This window comes from Coffea arabica, chromosome 10e (assembly GCF_036785885.1).
Source record: "Coffea arabica cultivar ET-39 chromosome 10e, Coffea Arabica ET-39 HiFi, whole genome shotgun sequence".
NCBI classification, from domain to species: Eukaryota; Viridiplantae; Streptophyta; class Magnoliopsida; order Gentianales; family Rubiaceae; genus Coffea; species Coffea arabica.
Window position 1 is genome coordinate 6,614,913 of NC_092328.1, and position 23,372 is coordinate 6,638,284.

General features: G+C 35.8%; 2 protein-coding genes and 1 long non-coding RNA gene across 7 annotated transcripts; 1 reads left to right on the forward strand and 2 right to left on the reverse strand.

The window, feature by feature from the left end:
• Window positions 1–5,809: 5,809 nt before the first annotated feature.
• On the reverse strand, window positions 5,810–10,276 carry LOC113711659 (2,3-bisphosphoglycerate-dependent phosphoglycerate mutase 1-like). Of its 5 annotated transcripts, none has more exons than XM_027234827.2 (10): window positions 9,889–10,276; window positions 9,249–9,349; window positions 8,852–9,123; window positions 8,468–8,691; window positions 8,065–8,183; window positions 7,823–7,979; window positions 7,643–7,744; window positions 7,449–7,568; window positions 6,177–6,232; window positions 5,810–6,087 (listed from the first exon to the last, which is right to left on the reverse strand). In XM_027234827.2, exons 3-9 carry the CDS (start codon window positions 9,120–9,122, stop codon window positions 6,188–6,190), a joined length of 1,038 nt encoding a protein of 345 aa, XP_027090628.1. In that variant the 5' UTR covers window position 9,123; window positions 9,249–9,349; window positions 9,889–10,276; the 3' UTR covers window positions 5,810–6,087; window positions 6,177–6,187. The 5 variants fall into 5 exon arrangements, with proteins under 5 accessions (XP_027090628.1, XP_027090626.1, XP_027090625.1 ...); XM_027234825.2 differs by having other exon boundaries at window positions 9,231–9,349; XM_027234824.2 differs by lacking the exon at window positions 9,249–9,349.
• Window positions 10,277–13,635: 3,359 nt separating this feature from the next.
• LOC113711675 (uncharacterized) lies at window positions 13,636–15,577 on the forward strand. The gene is made up of 2 exons (XR_003453132.2): window positions 13,636–14,038; window positions 15,316–15,577. It is a non-coding gene; the product is annotated as an uncharacterized lncRNA (long non-coding RNA).
• A 1,030-nt stretch (window positions 15,578–16,607) lies between these two features.
• On the reverse strand, window positions 16,608–18,201 carry LOC113710976 (18.1 kDa class I heat shock protein-like). Its single transcript, XM_027234086.2, has one exon. The coding sequence runs from the start codon at window positions 17,393–17,395 to the stop codon at window positions 16,889–16,891; it is 507 nt and encodes a 168-aa protein (XP_027089887.1). The 5' UTR covers window positions 17,396–18,201; the 3' UTR covers window positions 16,608–16,888.
• Between the last annotated feature and the right edge of the window lie 5,171 nt (window positions 18,202–23,372).

Genomic DNA, 23,372 nt, shown 5'->3' on the forward strand with positions numbered 1-23,372 from the left:
TGGTGCTTCCCAATCTCCATTCCAAACTTTTTCCCATCTAGATTTCGATAAAATTTCACAAAATTTTGCTAATCTCCCATCTCTAATTCTCTATTGTTTTTGTATACTTGTCAAAGCTCAAGGAATTTTCAACAAAAGAAATCGTTCAACACAAACGACCGCAATTACCCGTAACCTCTAATTTGATTGTTTCTTTTAATTATACCTATCAGCTATATATGTGTACTAAATGCTTTTACTATCAACCGTTTAGATAAGTTGTATTTTTATTTCTAATTAGACAAGATACCCAAACCTTTTCTCTTCATTTTGGGATTCCATTGCTTTATTTCTTGTCAAACTATCGGTAAAAAATACTATATGTTTGTAAATAATTTACTATTTTGATTTTTTAAGTTATACAAAACTGTATATGAACTTTAAATTAATTAATTTAGTTAATTTGGGAGTTTTTGGTGGTATTATACGATTTTATGATTCGATTCTGTGAAACTAAAATCGATCATACGTAGGATCCCGATTTTACAAATCTTGCCTACTAGTAGTGGCAGTGAAATCCAAAACGTAGGACTGGTCGCACCCCAACTGCTGTTAGGGAAGACAAGCGCGTGTACTCCACAATTTGTCATTGTCACGATTTCCTGCTCTTTTCTGTCTTTTCCATCCGGTAAAATCTGTCTAGGACGCATCACAAAATTGTCCTACAATCACAACATCTATCCATATACCCATTGCGGCTAAACCCAAAAAATGTCACCAGATTTCAGCCATTTTTAGTTTCATTCATTACCGGTGCGATGGTGAAGAAAGTTGCTCTAAGAAAGTTGTGGGTTGAGAAATTTTCTTAGTTCATAACTTGGTGGTTCTAGAAGGGTCAAGGTTCTTCAATTAACTTGATTTTCTTCGTCTACATCCGGATCGTGTAGGATACGAATTCATACCTTCGAACAGGTTCGTATCATTGACCCAACCAAGGTCCCTGAGCTTGAGAATCACTTTCATATCCTGCTCGTCTTTGAAGTCTATTATGGTTCATCCACAGAAGAACATTAAAACCTGGATAACCTTTTTGAGATTCAGATAAATTGTTGAGATCTTGAATCTCTGATGGCTCACCTTGCAGATTGGAAGGAATCTTATCGATGACCTTTTCCAGAATTCTAAAGATTTGAAGTGGAATAGTCTAAACCTTTTTTACCATTTTCAGTAGTAATTAATAGCTGACATGTTAGTTTTTGGGTTTCGAAGATGTTACATTATGGAGCATATTATATATATCTTAAATCTTCTTAACATACATTAAGCGCTAAAGTCTTGCGTGTAAAAATTTTGTACTTATTGGTCTTTAGATTATGTGTCCTCTATTTTGGTGCTTGGTCTTGTTATAATTGCGAGCTTTCTTATGCAAGCATAACTGTTTAACCCTATTTTGATAAATTTGTTTTTGCAAGAATTAAATCAAGAGTAAGTTTGTATGAGTTTTAAATCAAGAATTAAAATTAGAGGTGAAGAATTTATATATATATATATATATATATATAATTTGGGTGCGAGTCTGAGTAATATAAAGTAAGTTGCAGGAATATAAATCAATTATCATTCACAACTTTTTACTGAAACCATCATGATTGAGCTCTATAGTTTCGAAATATTTGGAAATGCATTACAAGACTGTCAACATTTAGAAAATGGCTTCCGATTTCCAAAATTAATCCAAAACCTGATCACCTAATCTTATAATTGAAAATAGAATCGAAACTGGACTAACCTTAGTGGATCAAATCAAAATGGGCAGTGTAATATAAATATTCTATTTTTGTTTTTACAAGAATTATTGATTGGAGAAATAGAGAAATTTTGGGGTGAAAGTTGCCTGATTTGTAGTCATTAGGCAATCAAAATAAATATTTCCCTCCATCCTACTTGAATAGTTTTAATTTTTTTCACACAATTTAAGAAAATTAGTTAACTTTGTCATAAGAGTAAATCTAATTTACTGTTTTTTTAAAATATTCTTACATTAATATTAGAAGCATAACTAATCACTATATTTTTACATTAGGGTCCTTTGAAAACATCATGTATAAGTTTCGAATTGAGAAGTAAAATTGGAAGTGGCAATATATAGCATAATGTATGATAGTAGAGTGCAGGTCTAAGGAATATAAAGCAAGTTTCAAGAATATATATTAACAATTTTTTACTGCAATCATTGCAATTGAGCTCTATTGTTTTTAGATGGCTATTAAAATCGAAGATGAGATTCACAGATGTATGGCAGCTGGAAATGAAATAAAGTTCATAGAACATTAGAAATTCCGTTCCTTGATTCATGCCTCTCCATCTCCTATCTACTATCTTGCCACATTTCACAATTTCAATTTGCATTGATATTTAAAGTCAATCTAAAACAATGAGTGGGACATATTTCAAATAATATTTCATAAACACTAGTATTTGCTAGACTTATACAACAAAGAAAGTTTTTCAACTAGTACCAACACAAGTATCTAACCCAAGAAACAGATTAAATTGAAAGTATGCTACAATAAGTAGCTCATTCCAACCTCATTAGATAAATGAAGCCCGATCAAAACCACCTAGATTAAGGACATATTGGATAACCACTAAATTGAAAAACCTGAAATACAATGAGCAATACACAGTAACCTGCATATAGAAAGTGCCTTTTAGTTGTATTGCACCATAAGGCCTGCCTCCTTACTCTGCAAAGCCAATGCCTCTGTCGAACAAAAACTCAAGACAATCAACAAGTACGAATTTGACCGTTATAGTGATCAAACAATAAGAATCAATGCATGCAAGAAGTAATTTTACCTTTATGAATATATCAAGACCTTTGTCAAACCTTACTTCAACAATCTCTCTATTATTATGAAGACATTTTACAGATTTTGGATTCTTGTTTTAAAGTAGTTGCTACGGTGACGACACAAGAAAAAGATTTTTTTTTTTTTTTTTGAAGTTAGGTATTTGATGTAGAACTGATGACCTAATATTTTATTATTTGTTAAGAAAAAATTACTATCTTATCCATTTTTTTAAAAAATAAAATAATTATTTTTATTTTTTTAAGCTCAAATAACTCAAACTCAAGTTTGACTTGCCTCGAATTTGAAGTCAAGTTCGAGGTTGAACTTTATATTGAAAACTCGTCGAGTTCAAGTTCGTGTTTGAATTTGGTAAAATTAAGTCAAGATTCAACTCAATTATGCCAAAATTCTATTCGACTTGACTCATTTATAACCCTTCTCCCTCCTCCCAAGGAAGAAGATGTTTTGAAGATATTTCGTTTGCGAGGGATGGAAAAGTTAGAGAGAATAAGATGAATAATTTTTTATGTTTTGAAAATTAAAAAAATGTTCAATTTGTGAGGGAAGGAAAATTTAAAGAGAAGGAGAAAAAAGAAAAAAAAAAAAGAGGAGGAGGAGAATAATTTTTAATGTTTTAAAAATTAACGACTTGATTTTGTATTTAAGACTGATAAGCATATGAATGCCTTGAAAAGATAAAAAAAAAAATTTTAAAAAGTAGTTAAAAAAAATTTTAAGTTTTTTGGATATTTATCTAAAATTTTACCGTAAATTACTATAGAAGTTGTAAGAAAAATTTTTAGGATGAAAAACTTTTTTCTTTATTTTTCTTTCTTTCTTTCTTTTCTTTCCTCTCTTCTTCTTCTCCCTTCCCCCTCCCCCGGCACCTCTGCCTTTGACTGGCAAAAACCAGCATCCATGGGAAAAGTTTTTTTCCCCTTTTTCTCTTCCCCTCTTCTCTCTCTCCCTCTCCCTCTCTCCTTGTTCTCCCCCATCCCCGTCGTGCTCAGCAACCATGAGAACTTTCAGCCATGGATTTTTTCTTTTGCTTTTTCTCTCCCCACTCTCTTCCCCCTTTCCCGCCACCCTCCCCCTCCCCCTCCCTCTAGTTGCGATCTGGTCGCCCAACAGTCATGGGAAAATTTCTTTTCCCTTTCTCTTTCCCTCTCTCCTTTTCCTCTCCCTTCCCTCTCGCACTCTGACGCCAGAGTAATGGAAGCCATGGATTATTTTTTTTTTAGCTTTGTCTCTCCCTTTCTCCTCTTCTCCCTCGCCACCCTTCCCCTTTCTTAGCTGCGATCTGGTTGTCCCCTTCCCCCTTCCCCTTTGCGATCTGGTCACGCAACCAGATCGTAGCTAGCGGGATGGAGAGGGTGACGGGGAAGGGAGAAGGGAAGAGGGGAAGGGAGAAGAGGAGAAGAGAGGGTGAGAGAGAGGGAGAGAAAAAAAAAAAAAAAAAAAAGAGGAAGGCCGGCACTGATTCCAGTACTGAAATAGGTGACCGACGCCGGGAGTAGTGGTGGAGGTGGTGGTTGGCGACGGAGGACGTGGTGGGTTGGGTAAGGGAGGAAAAAGAAGAAAAGTTGATGGAAAATTTTTTGTGTATTAGATATTTTAAAGTGTGTAGGTTAAAAATTTTGATAAGTTTTTTGGGATTCCTATAGAAAAAGTTGTTAAAAAACTAATATCATACCAACTTACAAAAAACCTGAGGTTCCAAACAGACTAATGTTTCTAGATAAATACATAATATCATTCGACAAATTGTTGAAAGCTCGCCTTCACAGGGGTGATCCTAGGAGTATGCATCGAATTTGAAATCAGTAATTCGGAAGTTTGAATTCGAATTTTTTGAAATTTTGATATTTGATAATTCGATCGAATTAGAATTCAAATTCGAATTCGTACCGAATTCAACTCGGAATTTGGTAAATTCCGATTTCACCGAATTCGGAAAAATATATATATTATTATATAATTTAAATTTTATTATATAATATAAAATTTATAATATTATATTATATTATATACATTTTATATAATATTACATAATATAAATTTTATATTACATGTATAAAAAATATATTTATATCTTAAAAACGAATTTGAAATTGAAATTGGAATTTCAATTTCAATTTGAAAAACTCCATTACCGGATTCGAACCAAATTCGAAATATATGAATTCGAAAAACCCGAATTCGATTTCGATTTCTGATTTATCAATTTTAAAAATTTTAAAATTTTTTAATTTTACACACCCCTAGGTGATCCAGCGGTAATCGAGCTCTTAGGGACTCTTGAGATTTTGAATTCGAATCTTACCCTGAACTTGAACTCCGGGTGAGTCACTGCGTGTGCATGTTCCGGGTGAAAAAACAAAAAATTTGTTGAAAGCCCTACTTAAGTGAACTGGTGCTGACGTCATGTTAGACGGGAAGAGGCCCAGCTTTGGACATTCCCTGTATAGTTGGTTTCTTTTTTTTTTTGGTCAAAATTATAAAGTTGGATTCGGATTCTCCGCAATGGCACCTGCAGTGGAGACGGTTGATAGATTGACGGTCCAGATCATCCATTCTAAGTTAGATAAATCCCATGATTAATTTGTATTCAAATTAATCTCCGCAATTGCACTTGCGACATAGATCGCCAGTAGCTAGCACCATATCGTCCTCCTTCGATAAGGGGTTTAATGTTAAAAGATGGGAGGACCCTCTGAGGAGGCTCAACTTCGGCCAGGGCGACATATTCCTAACATTTTACACTGTTCATTCATGTTTGCAGCCTGGCTTATAATCATTAACCATTGTGTCAAGAACAGTGTGCTCTGAGGAGCTTCATACATTGGTTTCAGAGAATCACCTCAACCAAGTGAACTCTGAAGCAATACAACCAATCAAGAAGAGAATATATAGCAGACTCGAGCAAAGCTCAATCAATAGCAGGGTTCCCCACAATCTAAATATGCAAATAGTAGTAAAAGAAACAAAAAAATGTATCAGTTATCATCAAGAGTCCAGGATTTCTTTTGCATATTAAACATCACTTAAAAACACACCTAAACCGTACCTTTTGATCCCGAGCCATGATGGGTACACAGGAAGAGTATACAAACTAGTAGGTAGCTGACTACATGGGGCTAGGCAGAAACTACAACACATTATTTTTTAAACCTAGATTTGGGTAAAGTAATCCTAAATCCTCTCAGGTTGTGCATGGACTGTGCATCTTCATATCAAACATTAAGCAAAAATCCTGCAAAAACATGATTTGTATCAAGCATGGGGGTAATATTTACATGAGTTAAAATACTATTGCTCTATCATTAAATATACAAGCAGTACCTTCTGCCACATTATTGAAGCATCTCATCTAACCTCTGCCTATATTGGGCCAAACGCTGCAAAGAATAGGGCAAAATGTGAAGATACCACAAACATCATCAGCGCTATAATGACAGCTATTCGTGGAGTCCATTACAGATTTTAAAAATGCGAAGCAATACAAGAAATAAACTGAATCATATATAGGACACGTGCAGTGTGTGTGTGTGTGTGCACATATCACCTCTCCCTTACAAACACACATACAGAAACACACACAAAGACAAGCATCATTCTCTAATTTTCACTAAAGCACCACCATTTGGCTACTTTGATTGAATACAGCAGTTTTCTTCTGTAATCTACAAATCTAAGATCGATGTCAAACTTGATCTGCAATACCAGGTATTCAACTTACCGGCCAACCATTAGGAAACTTTATCCCACTGACTACCTCTACTGCATCTAGAGTTTGTAAGCATCTTTTATGAAAGTCCAGCACCAACACTCCATGGTAATGCATCAACTCAAACTATAAGTGAGTCTCTCCAATATTTATGTGTAACTCATTAGTCACAATTCATAGTGCATCAAGGTACATGCCCACTATATATTTCCTAAATAAAGAAAGCATAAGGATATTTATGAAAAAGCAGAAGAGCATTGATCTGCTCACGAGAAGCAAAGCAGTACCACAGGCAACAACAGCTAGAAAGGATTACCAAAATTCTATTTTAACACCAAGGTCTTCAGTCCTAGTTGGCAGTTGTCAATGTTTTTTCTTAATTGTTATTCCTTTCCATAGTTTAGCTACAATTAGCACTTTCTGTTCATTGAATACAACATGCTTTTAAATCCAATACTAAAACAGACAACCAGAACTTACTTTGTTAATCTAATTAGAGTAAAACCATCCATAAGATCTGCTAATTCCTTAAAAATCTAGATAAATGAAATTGAAAAGGTCGAAAGGGAAATTGATGAAACATCCTGGCATTTACCAAAACAAGCCATTTCTTTTTATATATCTCTCTGCTTCGACCTAATAAATCATACATATGTACATATGCACACCGAAACAAGAAAAGATATGCACATAAAAAACACACACATATGAATGTGTTCTTTTAGCCTGAACTCCTTCAAAAGAACTTTTCCAAATCCTACTTCTCTTTGTTCCTCTTATTTTTTCTACTTTTCTTTTCCATGTTCTTTCACACGCACATGCACACACACAAAAGCTGCAAATTTTGAAGATAACAGGTAAAAATGCTAAAATTCCTAATTGCACACCTTAGTATAAGCATAAACCCCCGCCTCAGTTGGTGCCACTGGACTTCCCCTTCGAATAAAGCTTCCCTCCTTGAATATGTAAAGCATGGGTATGCCAGTAGAGAGTTCCAAACTTATAACCTGAAAATGGAAAGGCAACTATTATTCTTGCTCTGAAAAATTGAAGAGAATGAACCAATCAGTTGACTCTTCACCTCTTGAGAAGTCAGCTTGTCAAGATACATGATGATTGATCTCAATGAGTTCCCATGGGCCGCAATCATTACATTTTTCCCAGACTGAAGTTGGGGTTCAATCTGCAGAATATCACTTTCAAGTCACAAAAGAATAGCTAACTATAGGATATAATTGACACAGTCTAACTGAAAGAGTACATGTTCTTGGAAGTAGGCAACGGCTCTCTCAGCACACATCTCTAAGCTCTCGCCATTTGGTGGAGGTATATCATAACTACGGCGCCACTCTTGAACTTTTGCCTTCCCATATTTATCTGCTGTTTCCTGCTTATTTAGACCCTGCAGTTCCCCATACCTGGAAGTACATACAACTCAGTATCAAACATAGGAAATGACAATGTCAACGATACATCACCACAAATGCAAATAAGTATTCTTACATCCTTTCATTCAATTGCCATGCTGTTATAACAGGAATACATTGTTTGTTGGTCTCTTCACTAAAAATTTGACTCCAAGCTCTTGCTTGCTCATTCTCTTCATGTTGAATGATTGGAACCTGCATTGAGATTGGTAAGTCCCAAAAAAAAAAAAAAAGTCAAGGACAACATCTGGATAAAAATTAATTAAAAAAGGAACTTCTTCTGTAGGAAATAAAAAAATACACCACAGATCCTAAGTCGCCCTGACTCAACTTGAGCATGGAACAAAAGCAAGCGGAAAATACATTCTTGCAAGAAGCATTCCCCAGAGATACAACCATTTAATCCTTCTTACACAATATCATCATGCAATGAGGAAACATGAAGTTTATAACTCATGCATGATACTTTCCCAACTTACCTTCTTGCGTCGGTGCTGGGTCATGGCTAGCATAGCAGTCATCTGTGCACGAATCAAAGCAGATGTATAAATCAAGTCAATAGGTATATTGCTGATTCTTTTTCCCGCTTCAATTGCCTCTTCAACACCTTTTTTTGTCAATGGAACATCAACACAGCCAGTGAACAGGTTTTTCTCATTCCACATAGACTCACCATGCCTAATCAGGATCAGAGCTGCTTCACCTGAGGAGAAACAAAGACATAAGACTAGAGATACCCCGCTTTATTTAGGTGTTAGCCAAAACTTAATCATGTCAAGAGCCAAAGATTCATTGTGACTTCCATCAATAATCATGGGATGATTACAAAAAAGTAATTATAATGCTAGAGACATTGATCATACTTGGCTTCTTCTTTGAGTCATTGGCTGTCTTGTGCAATGGAGAAGACACAGGGTCAAAGACAGTTGTTTGAGAAGTTGAGGCTTGAATTAGACTGAAACTTCTCTTTTTAGAGCAATAGTTCCCTCTTCTCATCAGGGCAATATCAACCTTGAAATCCTTTGAGATCAACTTCACTGAAGCACTTCCACACTCATGGCGAAATCCAGAACTACTCAAGCAACTGTGGGATTCAAGAGTCCCAAGAGCTTGCTGAAACACTGTGGTGGCCATCCTAAGAACAAGTGAAAATAATTAGGACTCAAACCAAGTTCAAGAAAACGAAATGAACATCAAATATCAAATTAACAAACAATGCAGGAACAAAAGAAGGATATAAACTGCAAAGGACAATCTGACAGATAGCCTAGTGGTCAATGGCCTTTTTTCCCATCCCCCTTTCTTCTTCCTTCCCAACCCTCCCTTGCTGAAGAAACACCTTCAGAAGAATCAAATAGTACCTGTTCAAATTAATTCTACCAAATTAGCGAAACTTAGTTACTCTAAACAAGATCCTATAGTAGTTATGGTTGGTTGATTTTTGGTTATTTTTCCTATAGCAAGAAAAGGGGCTAAAAGGAACATACCAGGTGGAGGAAAGGGAAAAGACTGCGAAGTTTTACCAACATGCTAAATTTTTCCAGCATAAATCAATCTGGAAATACTCATCAATCCAATTCCAACGAGAACAAAGAAAAAAAAAATTTTTGAAACAGCCTCAGATCTAAAAGAAATTCAACAACAACTAATATGAAAAATGCATGTAATAAGAAGCTCAGAAACATGTTCTGAAAAACGAATGTCAAAGAAGCAAAAGAATCTCCATACAGGGAAAAACAGAAATTAAGAAAGAACGCCACCATAAAATACTAAAATTTATTGGGTGCAAAACTCACTTGATGAAATAAGATTAGGCTATAAAAGAAGAACCCAATAAAGCTAATATCAAGATAAAACTGCAAACGATCAAGAAAAATGAATATAACCGGGATGATCTTACCTTTATAAGAAGGGCCAAGCCAGATGGAAAGAATCAATATTTGATGAATGCTACTAAAGCGTGGGTTCGGAGAAACCGAGGCAGGGAAGAAATCAAGAAACCGAAACCAAAACCAAAATAAAGTGTCCCAAAATCTTTCCTTTCCTAAATTTCCAAGATTTTTGGGTGGAAAGGAAAGTGAAAGCTTATTACAACAAGAAAAGTTGGCGGAGAAGGAGATGCAAAAAATTATCCCTTCTTACATTTGCATTTAAGCTAGAGCTCTAGTGCCATAACATAAACGCTATTGTTCTCTAAGTTTTCACACTTGTGCGCCATATTTGAATTGATTTCCAAGGTCAAGAAAGGGTATATGCTCTTGGGAGAAATCAGTTGTTATTAGAAAGGGATCACAAGATGCCAAGCAGCTTTTATTTTATTTTCACACCGACCTTTTACGCTTTTAATCATAGTTGGCAATTTGCTGTTGGTTGTGACTAATGACGGGGAAAAGCCAGGCGCACGTGGAATTATAGTCTGTAGTCCCAAAATTCGCATACTGATTTTCTCATTCCGTCTTGGTTTTGGTAGGTATGTCATTTTCTGCGCTGCCGTGGGAGCTGTTACTCTTTCCTGCAGTATTTATTTATTTATTTTCTTTCTGGGCGGAGTTTCTCTTTCCTATTTCACTTTTTGTTCCTTTTTTCTTCGTTCCTTTCCTGTCGCCGCTTGCGGTGAGCATCATAAGCCCGCAGTTACGCAACCCTCTTTTTAAGTTTTTTTGTTCATCATATTTCATCCACAGAAACGGAAGGTCGATGTGTCCCTTGCGTAATTTTCAACTACTTCGTCCCGGTCAACGTCGGGTACATTTCCGACCCTTTCCATCATACTTCTTTTCTCTTTCAGTACAATACACCTTAGGAATAATGAGTACAAAATTTCAGTGCTCCTCGCTAAACTTCGCTGAAGCCATTTTGATAACTCAATTCAGCACTTAAATCTAATAAATTTAGATACTAATATATTCAAACTATTTAATAATAAAAAATTTAACATTTGAATTAATTAAATGACACTGAATTTTCTAAATAAAATTTGGTCTAAAAAATAAATGATCACTGAATGCGATATGCACAATTATTAACTGTTTGTACAACTTTACAATGGAGGTATGATATTCACTTATTGCTCATGTAAATTTCACATACAATATTTGCGTCTCTATCGTACGCAAGTAGTTGAAAAAGAGTCGAATGTTATTCAAAAATATGTTACATTATTTAGGAACAGTTGTAATGATAATTGTTTTTATTCTTCTTCCAATCAAATCATGGAAAGTTTCTGACCAGACCTTTCGGAGTCCTAGGGGACCTAACGGATTCAATTTTTAAGTCTCAACCATCCAACAAATTTTGTGTAGACAATACGGAACTTAGCAGCTCTTGAAAGCCCTCAAAATCCAAATTAGCACTTACCTAACTCCAAAGTCCAACCCTCGTTGCCCCCTTGTGGCTGCGCGTACCGGTCGACATCACATGCTTAATTAAGTAACGCTACCAACCTCGAAGGTGGTCTTAAGGTCCCAACAACCGCCTCTCACAATTATTGTAAAATACTCCGTGTGAAGTTTTTGAAATTCGTCGAGACGCGTGGTATTTATAGATTCAAACGTTCCGCACGGGCTTAACACTTTACAGTTACCAAGTTGAGGATGTTCAGGAGAATATACTCTCGCATATTTTTCATGGAAGAAGTTTCAAACTTTCAACCACTAGAATAGTAGGATGAATCAAAATTTGGACAAATTATTTAAGAAACCATCACGCCATGTGAAACACATGCATGCGAATGGCAATGAACATGTTGTCTAGAAAAGTTGAAGACTAGACTAATACATGGATCGCCTTTTTGACAGAAAAGTTTCAAACTTTATGTAATGCACAGCAATGAAGGAGAAGGCCAAGATGTAATTCACCACGAGTGGGATGCATGTTTTCTTGGTCTTAGCTATGATGCCTTGTTGATTCAAGACGCTTGCGAGGAGGGTATCTAATGCACCGATATAGATTCTCCGTGTCGGTGTCAAATTCGGTATCAAACCGCCATTTATCACGTGAACGTAAAGAAAACTTAAATTAATAATATATGATAATACAAATAATAGGATATTGATATAAATATAGAAATTGGCATTGAATTGCCGTTGAAAAAAGAGCACTGAGAATCCCAAATGTTAATTTAATTCTTAAATTCTAATTTTGGACACTTCATCTTATAAAACATAACATTAATTGTCAAAACTAACGAGATATAGCAGACAAGTGATGCTCTTAGAGTTTTAAGGGTCCAAAAGAAAATTATTTACCCATTAATTCTGTTGACTAATGTACAAATGACAAGATAGGGATAATCTGTCATTCCAGAATAATTCAAACTACAAGGTCATGCTCGTAGTGTAGAAAATTGTACTCAATTGCTCAACTTGACATACTACTACTGTTATTTAAGTAATTCCAAAACAAGCTGACCATGCCATGGGTGCTAACTTGAGGAAAATGCAGCTAGCACAAGCTGAAATAAGCCAATACTATTTGATTGTACGACCAGAAAAAGTCCGCGAAGTTCCGCCCTGACCATCCATCCGGATCTTAATGCACGATGACCGATTTAGGACTACAAATGAACCGAACTGCTTGCGAGTCGCTCGCGAGCAGCTCAAGTTAAGGATTGAGTTCGGACTTAAAATATTAACCTCGTTAACTCGCAAGCTAGCTCGCAAGTTCAAGTATATATATATATATTATTATTATTTTTAATAGTAATATTATATATATCCTTAATATTCTATTATTTATTAAAAAATATTATTTTATTTTTTTTTTAAAAAATAAGATAATTATTATTTTATTTTTTCGAGCTCGAGCTCGAGTTCTTTAAATTATCAACCCGTTAAACTCGAGCTCATGTTCAGGTTCAATAAAATTAAGTCAAGATTCAGTTCGATTAGGCTAAAATTCGACTCGATTTAACTCGTTTGTAGCACTAGACCAGTCAAATACTGATGAACTGGCCAAATAAAGACTAGTTATATACTTTGGTGCCACGGGATTGGGCTTTAATATAGTTTAGCGATCATGTGCCATGTACTTATGGAGAATTTTTTTCAGACCCGCGATGCTCGATCCCTCAAGTTGTCACAACTTGGGTCCAAGGGTTGGTTTATGTAACTTTTGTATCAAAATTCATTGACCCAAAATGATTAATCGAAATTACAAAGTAACAATTGGATTTAAGGCCCTATTTGATAATTTAATTCATTGTTTAAATTTAATGGATTTAGAATTTAATATATTCAAATCGTTTGATAACTAAAAATTAAATATTTTAATTAATTAAATGGCACTAAATTTCATAGGCTAAAAACATGTTCCTAAAATTAATTGATTAGCTATTCACTTATCATTGAATGTGATATGCATTCAAATATATTAGATTTAATATTTAACAATTCAACAACTCAATAAATTCAAATATCTAGATTTCAATTTTATCAAATGAACTTTAAGTATTATTTAGACCTTTTCCTTTCCTCTCCCCACTAACCTAGGGGATTCGCTCTAATACAACTAGGGGTGCAAACGAATCGAGCTGCTCGCGAGCAGCTCGGTCAATGTTCGACTCGAGCTCGGTCAATATCGAGCTCGAGCGGCTCGTTTATAATACGAGTCGAGCTCGAGCCATCCGTATGAAGGCTCGTGAGCTCGCGAGCCACTCGCGAGCCGCAGGAAATTACATAAATATCCTTACTTATTTAACTAATTACTAAACTAGTAACTAGATACAATTTCTCCAAGGACTGAAGGACCAAGACAGCGGACATTGGACTGTGGACACAAACACACCTCTTCTTCTTCCCACTCGGCTGTTCCGCTGTCGGCATTCTTCTTTCCCCAAATCAAAAGCAAACCCTAGCCGCCGCTACCAGCCTACCACCGTCTTCACCACTCACCAGTCAGCCACTTCTGCCACCACCACTGCCCCGCCCTTCAATTGAAGAGCCCTTTCTCTCCGAGTCCTTCAGTACTTCAGTCCCAGTTTGTTGGCCGACGTTAGAAGCAGCTACGGTAGACATTTCATCAGCTCCGTTGGTGGAGGGCCTCGCGAACAGGTTATCCATCACTCTTCTTCCCTTATTTTATGTTTTTGTTGCTGTATAATATGCTTGGTGGTAGAATAAGTGATTGTTTCCTATCATTGAAGCCAGATCGACTTCTTCATCTCTTTCCTGTTGAGAATGTTTAGATGTAAAATTATTACTATTAATTTCCTCTTTCCTGTTAATGGCGACGGAGCTCTCGTTAGAATTAGATCGCCTCTTCCTTCCCATTTTCGTCCCCCAATTTCAATCAATTAGCGGAAAAAAAAATTTGTCTCTTCTCAGGTATTCGGTGAATTAAGTTGTACTGATTATTGATTGGAGCAAGCGTTTTTCTCAATGTACTTTTTTCTCCTTATTTTCTTTTTTTTTTTAAATTTGGATATGTTATTATTATTAGGACGGTTTCTTGAAGATTGGTAAGAATGTTGGGTTTCTTTTTTTAGCTTCTTACATACATTTTCATGGAATATACCTTCTGTTTGATTGAAATACTTTTGGTTTGTAGTTTTTGATTGTTCACTTTTTATTTTCTCATTCTGGGGTAATTTTTATCAAGTGGGTACCTGCCAACCACTATCAAAGCTTAGCTCACGGCTTTTAGGCCTTACTTGTCTCTATACAAAGCCAGAGCAAAAGGGACAAAACAATGTTTAATGTTGGGCCATGTCCAGACGTATGAATCATTTTCCCTGATTCAAACACCAATTCACTTAGCTGTGGCATGCCAAGGATGCTAAATCAATGTCTTTGTGAGGAAATTAGGTTCTGGACCTGAACTTTCTCCTTCAAAAAAAAAAAACTTCAGGAGCCGCATTATTGTCCTACTATCCACTTTTAATCAGATTTATACCATACCCTCTTGAAATGCTTAGTGTCATTCTGTGGTCCTAGACAAAGCACAGGCATTAAAAAAGTTGTTCTAAGTATCAATTGAGAGTATTTTGGTTAGGAGGTTTTCTTGTTACGACCGTTCTCATTCTTCTCTTAGTAGATGAATCATTTGTTGTGGATCTATTTCATAGTTTGCTTCACTTGGAAAATTAAACTAATTTTGTTGATAATGTCACGTATCAATTTTCTCGTTTGTTTGAGATGGCTAGACCTTTACTAACTGGGTTGGTATTGAAAAAAAATTGGAATTGATTATGTAAAAATGACATCGGTTATCTTGAGTTGATTATGTTTGTCCATTTTGCTTCAAATTGGAATTGATTATCTTGAGTTAGCTATGTTAGACTATTTTGCTTGAAGTCAAATGACTTGTTTTTGTTTCTATTGATACCTAGTGCACGGCTGTGGGCGAAAGAATCCAAGACTCGAGGCTATTGGTTGCTGGAGGACTTAATCTAGAGTGATTTCAAACTATTTGTTCCTTGTTTTTTAGTTTGTTTGAGGTGTTGGACATTTGAATTGAAAAATTGTGAAACAATTATGTATGTGGAGTTGTGGACATTTGTTTCTGATTTCATGGATGTATTATTGGACAATGAAGAATTGTTGTTACTTTTAATTCATGTTTGGAATTGTTAAATTCAAGTTTGCAAGGCATTGAATAGCTTAAAACATGCTATTGAAGCCAGGTTAAATAAAGCTGGTTATGTTTAGTGATAGAAATTTTCGAGCTGAATTCGAGCCATTTCGAGCTCTTGTCGAGTCAAGCAAATCGAGTCTTATCGAGTCGAACTCGAGCCAGCTTCTTACTTAGTCGAGTCGAGCTCGAGCTCAATTTTTTCGAGCTCGTCGAGCTCGAGCTCGAGTTCGAGCTCGAGTGTACAGTAATCGAGCCTGACTCGATAAGTTCAATGTTCGACTCGGCTCGGCTCGTTTGCACCCCTAAATACAACTATCACAATCTGGATCTAAGGACTGATTCAAGTAACTGTTTGGCCAAAATCCACTTATCCAAAATAGTTAATCCAAATTACCAAGTAATTATTGGACCTAAGTACTTAAACCTTTTCCTTTGCTTTTCCCACCACCGATATGGGATACTTCATCAAGAATCCTAAAGCATTAGCAAATCGATACTTTGAAATCATGCCATTATGGGTAGCGAGGCTGAAACGAGAACGTTCACGGCCCGGATCTGGCGTTGCAGTCATGCTCAGAGCTGCTAATTAGCTTCACATCGCATAATTCATCCGCATGATTCTCCTATATCACAATTCTGTATTTTGCAGTTGAATCTGTTATTCCTTCTTGGGGGAAAGAGGATCTTTTGGCTGTCCTTGTTTCTGCAAGCTCATAATTTTCATTTTTATTGTCGATAAAGAGTAGCAACGAATCCACGGATTGTTTTTTCTCCTGTTAAAACAAGTAAATACAAGTGTCCTTGATAATTGGGATTTCGATAAGCAACCACAAAACTACCGCAGTTGTTTAAGCGGATTGCTTCGAGCTCCTGCCTTAAAGCCTTTCGACTATTCCTTTTTTTTTTTTTTTGGGTGACAAGGGAGAGTTTACGGACTCTAGATAGCTTCAATAGGACAAAAATAACATCCGTTATATTAAAAAGAAATTTATATATATTGAATTGTAGGTGATAATACGAAGAATCAAGCAGAAGCATAAAGCAAAATTATACAATTCCCAAATCAAATTCGTTCTTCTCCGTTCGTAAATGCAAACAAGATCGCACAAACATTGGTAACTCTTTTTTTTTCTTCTTCTATGGGTTTCTTCAAGCAATTACTTACGAACAGAATCATCCACCTAAACTATACAACCGAATAAAAAGACGTTAAACATTTTACGCATCAAATAGAAAAGCAAATCCTGAATACATACTATATATACATGCAGATGAGAATCACCAGATCCCAAGAATCTTATGCTTTTGGGCAAATGCCCATTTTCCCACTAAGCTTTGCAGCAAACAAACCTTACAAATCCTTTAGGAGAAAAAGCATCATTTCGGCCATCCACACCTGAAATTTCAACTGCTCCGTGCTTCAACTTTTTCTTCTTCAAATGATGATCTTTAGGCACGGTAACAACCAACACCCCATCACTCATTGAAGCCTTGATCTGATCAACCAATGCATCTTCAGGCAACCGAAACTCCCTCTGGAAACTCCCACCACAAATCCGCTCTTTGCAGTGCCACTTATACTCACCACCCCCACCACCACCACGCTTTCGATCATCAGACTCACCAGTTTCCTGATTATCCTCATCTTTCCTGTCAGCACTTAAATGGAGAACCTGGTTGTCGTGAATTTGGACTTTCACGTCTTCTTTTGTCAGTCCCGGAAGATCAAACTTGAAAACGTGGGCTTCTGGGGTTTCCTTCCAGTCCATTGAGCAGCATGAAGACTCGGACGAGAAGGTATTCAACAGCATTGATTGCAGCGGAAATACTGACATCTTTCTATTTCCCAGAAAAATTGTACTGTTCCGGGTACTAAGAGCTGGTTTGTACAAGATTTCGATTGAGGGCTTCTCTTGCTTTGAGGATTCTTTTGCCTTACTTGATTTGGTCAGGCCTCCTACTTTATTTATAGCCAAGGTGAAGGCAATTCTTGAAATTTCTTGAGCTGTGAAGAATTATGGAGGAGAAGCTTCGATCATCATGTTGCTGACTTCTTCTGTTAGACACGAGAATTTACCAGGTGCTTCTTTCTCTGCATTATTTATTCGGGCTCTCCTTTGGGTCCAGCAACTTCCATTTCCATTCACTCCCAATGCATCATTAGCCCAAATATGTCGGGCTTCCATTGGGTATATACTATGGGCCAATCCTCCAAATTTACTTGGTCTTGTGGCTTTTTACCTCGTTTGGTAGACACTGCACAAGTAATCAGGTTCAGTTGTTGAGCCTAGTGGAGTATGACCCATAATCAACTTGAATTAATTTGTTAAAGAAAAAAAAAACACACATTATTTGTGGTTGAATTCAATTGCAAATTTGCAATTACTCAATGTAAGAGGGGCAAATTGACTGATTACGGGGGGGCTATCATCCTCGAAAGTACTGTTTGGAAGCCAGGTTTTTGGATAAGTTTTTTACCTACTAGTTTTTTAACAACTTTTGCTACAGGAATTCCAAAAAATTTCTCAAAATTTTTTACCTACACATTTAAAATATCCAAAACACAAAAAAAAAATAATAATAATTGCCTTCCCCTTCTCTTCTTCTTCTTCCTCCCCTACCCCAACCCACCACCACCTTCGTCGCCGGCCACCACCTCCGCCACCGATTCCAGCGCCGATCATCTCTTCCGGTACCGATTTTTTTTTTTTTTGCCTTTTTTTCCCTCTCCCCCTCTTCCTCCCCTGCCATCCTCCCCTCTGTCTTTTCTTGTTCTCTCTGTGTCTCCCCCATTTCTCCCCCACCACCCTTCCTCTTCCCCTCTGGCAGATCTGGTCGCTAGACCAGATCGCACGAGGGAAGGTGAGGGTGGCGGGAGAAGAGGGGAGAAGGAAAATTGCCCAAAAACAAAAAATTCATTTCGCTGCTTCATCTGCTGGCAAGAGCAAAGAGAGGAGACGGGAGGAGAAGGATAGGGACAATGTGAAAAAAAGAAAGGGGCAGAGGAAAGGTGAGAAGCGGGAAAGGGAACAGGGGAGGGGGAAAGGGCAGAGAGGGAAGGGGCAGAGGGGGTGGCGGGGAGAGAGGGGCAAGGGGCAGAGGGGCAAGAGGCAGAGGTGGTGGTGGGGGAGAGGGGAGGAAAGGGATGGTTGGCATAGAGGGGTGGCGGCCCAAGGGGGGTGGTGGGCAGAGAGGGGAGGAACGGGAAAGGGAGTGAGAGGGGGTGGCGGGGGAGAGGGGAGGAAAGGGGTGGCGGAGAAGGGAGAGGGAAGGGGGAAAGGAGAAAGGAGAAAAGAAAAAAAAAAAAAAAAAGAGAAATGGTGCTGGCAGAGGTACTGGAGGTAGGAGGTAGAGGTAACAGGGAAGGGGGAGGGGGAAGGAAGAAGAAGAAGAAAGGAAAGAAAAGAAAAAGGAAAGAAAGAAAAAAGAAAGAAAAAGAGAAAAGAATTTAAAAAAGGAAAAGGAAAAAAAAATTTCACATTACAAAAACTTCTATAAAAAAGTTTTTCACCTTACAAAAACTTCTACAAAAATTTTTCAAAAACTTCTACAGTGCACTACAGTAAAATTTTAGACAAACTCCCAAAAAACTCAAGTTCCAAACTGGCCTCAAGTTTACCAAAACCCAAACTGCTTCGTGGAGCAATACGTGATTACTTTAGATGGCGAATTCTTGACGATCCTTGGCCTTAATATTGCAAAGGGGCAGCACTCAGATTTTAGTTAGTAATCTTTTTTTTTTCTTTTGCTTAAAAATGGAAATATAATTTCTGTTCTATGTTTGGTTTACTTGAAAATTTATTCTTTGGAGAAAAGAGTTCTTAGAATTATAGATTTGGGTCTGATAAAAACTTCCTTCACATGCATTATCTTTTTTATTTTCTTTGTATATTTTACTTTTCCAAACACCTAATAGTCAATCAACTTTAGGAAGATAGGACAAAAATGGTATGAGCATCCAAATGAGATCTTTATTCCTAGGGTTTCAATGTTCCTTGTTTTTCAAGTGAAGCTTTAAATCAAGACATTAATGATATGAGCATCCAAATGAGATCTTTATTCCTAGGGTTTCAATGTTCCTTGTTTTTCAAGTGAAGCTTTAAATCAAGACATTAAAGATTATTGGTGATGATTCTGCCGTTCCTAGTTCAAGAAGATTAAGATGCGGATCAAAGGTTGCTATTTGGAGTCGTTTGTTTGCATTTATTTTAGTGATTGTTTTAGTTGGTTATTTTATAAGTCAAATTTGGCCAGCAATATAAGTATATTTGTAGGCCGTTAGTTTAGTAATTAGTCATTTGTTGAAGTCTTTAGTTGTTCGGAAAAATTGTTATTTGCTTGTTTCCTAATGACATTATGACTTTAAGTGTCGGCCAGCTCAAGGAAAACATAAGTCCGCGACTTTTCTTTAGTTCTTCCTAGTTTAATTAGGTTTTTGCATCTTGTAAACCCTACATAAGGGTCAACATTTACTCTAAAAATAATCAATCGAAATTTCTAGGAGTTTTTCTCTTGGTTTCTTAAAAGCGTCTCCTTGAATACTTTAGAACGAGTCTTGAGTGTTCAAATCGGCTTATTAATTCAAAGAATATATTTGAATTGTAGCGTTTTTTATCTTTAACTTTAGGTTTTTAATACGGGGGTTATTCACGGGTTGAAATTATATAAATACGTTCATAACTCCTAAAATTAATTGAGTTTGAGCTTTTTTACACTACAAACTTTGTTATCGTTCGTCTAGATCCAATGACTAGTTGAACTACGGTTTTGTCTACCGATGGAGTTTGTATCACAAATATTTAAGTAGGCCTTGCACGGCGAGATCACTTCTAAAACCCAATGCAGTGTTTATTGACTAAGCTCTCTTGGAGCTCCTACTGCAACAGATTTGCAAGCATTTCAAAATTCTGAGGAAGTACTACGAAGGTGAGAGGCATTAACGTCCATCATAGATAATTAGAGGTGTCAAAATGAATGAATTTAGATAGATTTGAACAGTCATAATTGGATAATAATATAATTAGGTCAACCAATTTATACTTAGTTTAGAAATGGGCATATGTATACCCAATTATCCATTTATGACTCACTTGAAATTTTATTTATTTTTATTTTATTTTTTTGCATGTTGTTTAACAAAAAAATAATATGTATTGTTATTAGATTAGTAAAAAATTCAAATTTATCTGCTTAACACCACTAAAAATTGAGTTTAAATGTATAATTAATTTTACATGAGTATAAATAGGTGAGACGAGCCAACCTACTACTCATCAATTAAATTGGTTTAATTAGATACTCATTTAAACCAATTTAAAGTTGATATAATTGGTTGTCAACTTGTGATTAACATCTCTATATATAATCACAGGGTGGAAGAAGTTTAATTTTTCTTTTTTTTTAAAAAAAAAAAAAGAGAAGAAATAAAAAGAAAAAGAGGAAGCACATATAACTCGATATGCGTTCAGATGAATACATGTATTAAGGCCAAAACGAAAAAAGAAAACAAAGTAAAAACCCTTAATTTGTTAATTGGGTCAATTGCGTTTATATCAGGATTTGAATACTATTGAAGGTTGTTGTCTATTTTATTTCTTAAAACGCCATCGAGGTGGCTGAGATACTTGACTGAACTGTCCAATCCAATACGTTTTCAAAACCTGGAATTGAAGTCACACGTGAGCTCAAAAAATAATTGGATTACAGAGGCAATGGCGACTTTTGACTCATTTTTAAGTGCTTTTTTATTTTTTATTTTTTGACAGAAAAGTACTTGCATTGCATTACGTCAAACTTGCAATATCTCTTCTTAAAAGCAGAATAACTACAATACGTACTAACATCATCACACTCTACAATATTTTAATTATTTTAGTATTAAATTACTTAGTGAAAAACCGATTCGAAAACCATTTTTTTATTTTGTGAAAAACCAATTTTATATAATATTTTAATTACAAAAAAGAAATATTTAGTGAAAACCCAATTTTTTACCTGATTTGATCGATGTCATTGGTTCTTGATCGGGTTTGATCAATTCATTTGACAACCTGAATTAAATACAGAACCAAACTAAAGCCATGAACCGATCCAATCCAATTTTGAAAACGTTGCATCTCAGAAATATCCTTAGCAAATGAGATGTGAGAGTGGGATCATGTTATTTTAAGTGCTTGGGTGGGCTAATTTGGCTGTTACTTTTCTCCCTAGATTTGGCTGCAATGTATTTAATGAAACATTTGCCCTAAAAGTCGGATGTCTAAATAGGATGGTATTTAGATTGATATGAAGTGCGAGAGAACTGTTGAGAACTACTCTTTTTCCGTGATTCATTCCCCCAATTTATCTTTAAGACATCAATTTCATTTGCCGGTAAACAATTAAAGTAAAAGGAGAGATAGATCATAGATGGCAATCTCTTGAAGTTATGTTTCTGCATGCACCAGGGACAGAAACTATTGATGTTGATTAATTTTTCACTCTCTAATTAATGCTTCTGTTTTCTGATTCAATCTTCAAAAATTGCTTCCTTCAGGGCTTTGATCATCAATTCATTTACTATTATCTAAACTTATACTATTAATGGTGAATGCACAATGAACTCCCAGTTGCAAGCTTCTTGTTATGACTAGCATTTGAATCTCAACTCATACTAAAACCAATAAAGATACCATACTTCGTGAAAGGGGAACTAGAATGTTTAACTAAGAGTGCAGTAAATGTTGTTAGTAGTTTGTCACTGATTTATGCATTTGGAGATTTTATCACTATACATTTTATTTAACTTAATAAGATAGTTACTTAAAATCTATTAGTTCATTTTTTTCTTTTTTAATGTAAGTGAAAAGTTTCAAATTTGAAGATCTCTGCTTCTGTCATTGTATCTCTTCATAAAAGAGCAGTTTATCAGATTTGTGACTCTTATCAAAAGAGACATGTCGCGTTTCTCCTCATTAGTGTCTGAAGAGAGTCTATAAAATCCCATTCACTATGTTATTAATAAATACTTTTCATATACTCGTTTGAGAGAGTTTTATTAAGGCTTTGTTATACTTTGAAGTTATTAAATACCGTTAGAAAAGTGAGATCACGCCTTAAAGCTATTAGTGAACTAACAGATATATAGAAGAAGTAGAAAGGAGGTGCCGTGAGACGCAGGGGAAAGTACATTAATTATGGGACTACTCTAATATCACGTCCCGCAAATTATGGACCTATTTGAAAATAAAATTTTCTTTTAAATGACTGCCCTTAAATTTATTTGGACCACAAGCAATTGGCCTTGAATATCAACGAAATACTCTCTCCCTTTTTTTATAACTGACGTTTAAAGTTTTGCACACCAACTAAGAAAAGTTTTTCATTGCTTAAATCTGTACACTACTTTCCTTTTATACCCTCATTAATTGTCCAATTCACCCATATTTTCTCTTACTAGAGTACTAAATGGTGCTGTTTTACTAGACCAAAAGTAATGCAAACTAACTCCCACCAAACTAGAGTAGTAATTAAGAACTCTGTATTGGAAAAGAGAGATAAAAGGGTAAAATTATGAAAAAATAATTAATACTGTATGGGAATAATAAAATGACAGATAAAAGTACACTAGTACAAATTTCTTAAACGTCAATTATAAAAAAAGGGAGGGAGTAAAATCTAGCTACACTATTTTGTGGCTCTGAAAACTTTTATGATAGGCTGATAAGAATGCAAGGATCTATTAGGAGTTTAATCGAAATGAGTTCAGCTCAAGGAGTGCATTTTTTCAAACTTGATTCGAGCTTGTCGAGAAAGTCAAGTTGGAATTCGAGC

Coding starts and splice junctions, on each gene's coding strand:
- LOC113711659 (XM_072067881.1), bottom strand. Junction 7,980..8,064: donor TGGCAATTGAATGAAAGGAT/GTAAGAATACTT, acceptor ATGTACTTCCAG/GTATGGGGAACTGCAGGGTC. Junction 6,233..7,448: donor GGGTTTATGCTTATACTAAG/GTGTGCAATTAG, acceptor TATTCTTTGCAG/CGTTTGGCCCAATATAGGCA.
- LOC113710976 (XM_027234086.2), bottom strand. CDS start 17,395: ATGTCAGTATTTCCGCTGCAATCAATGCTGTTGAATACCTTCTCGTCC.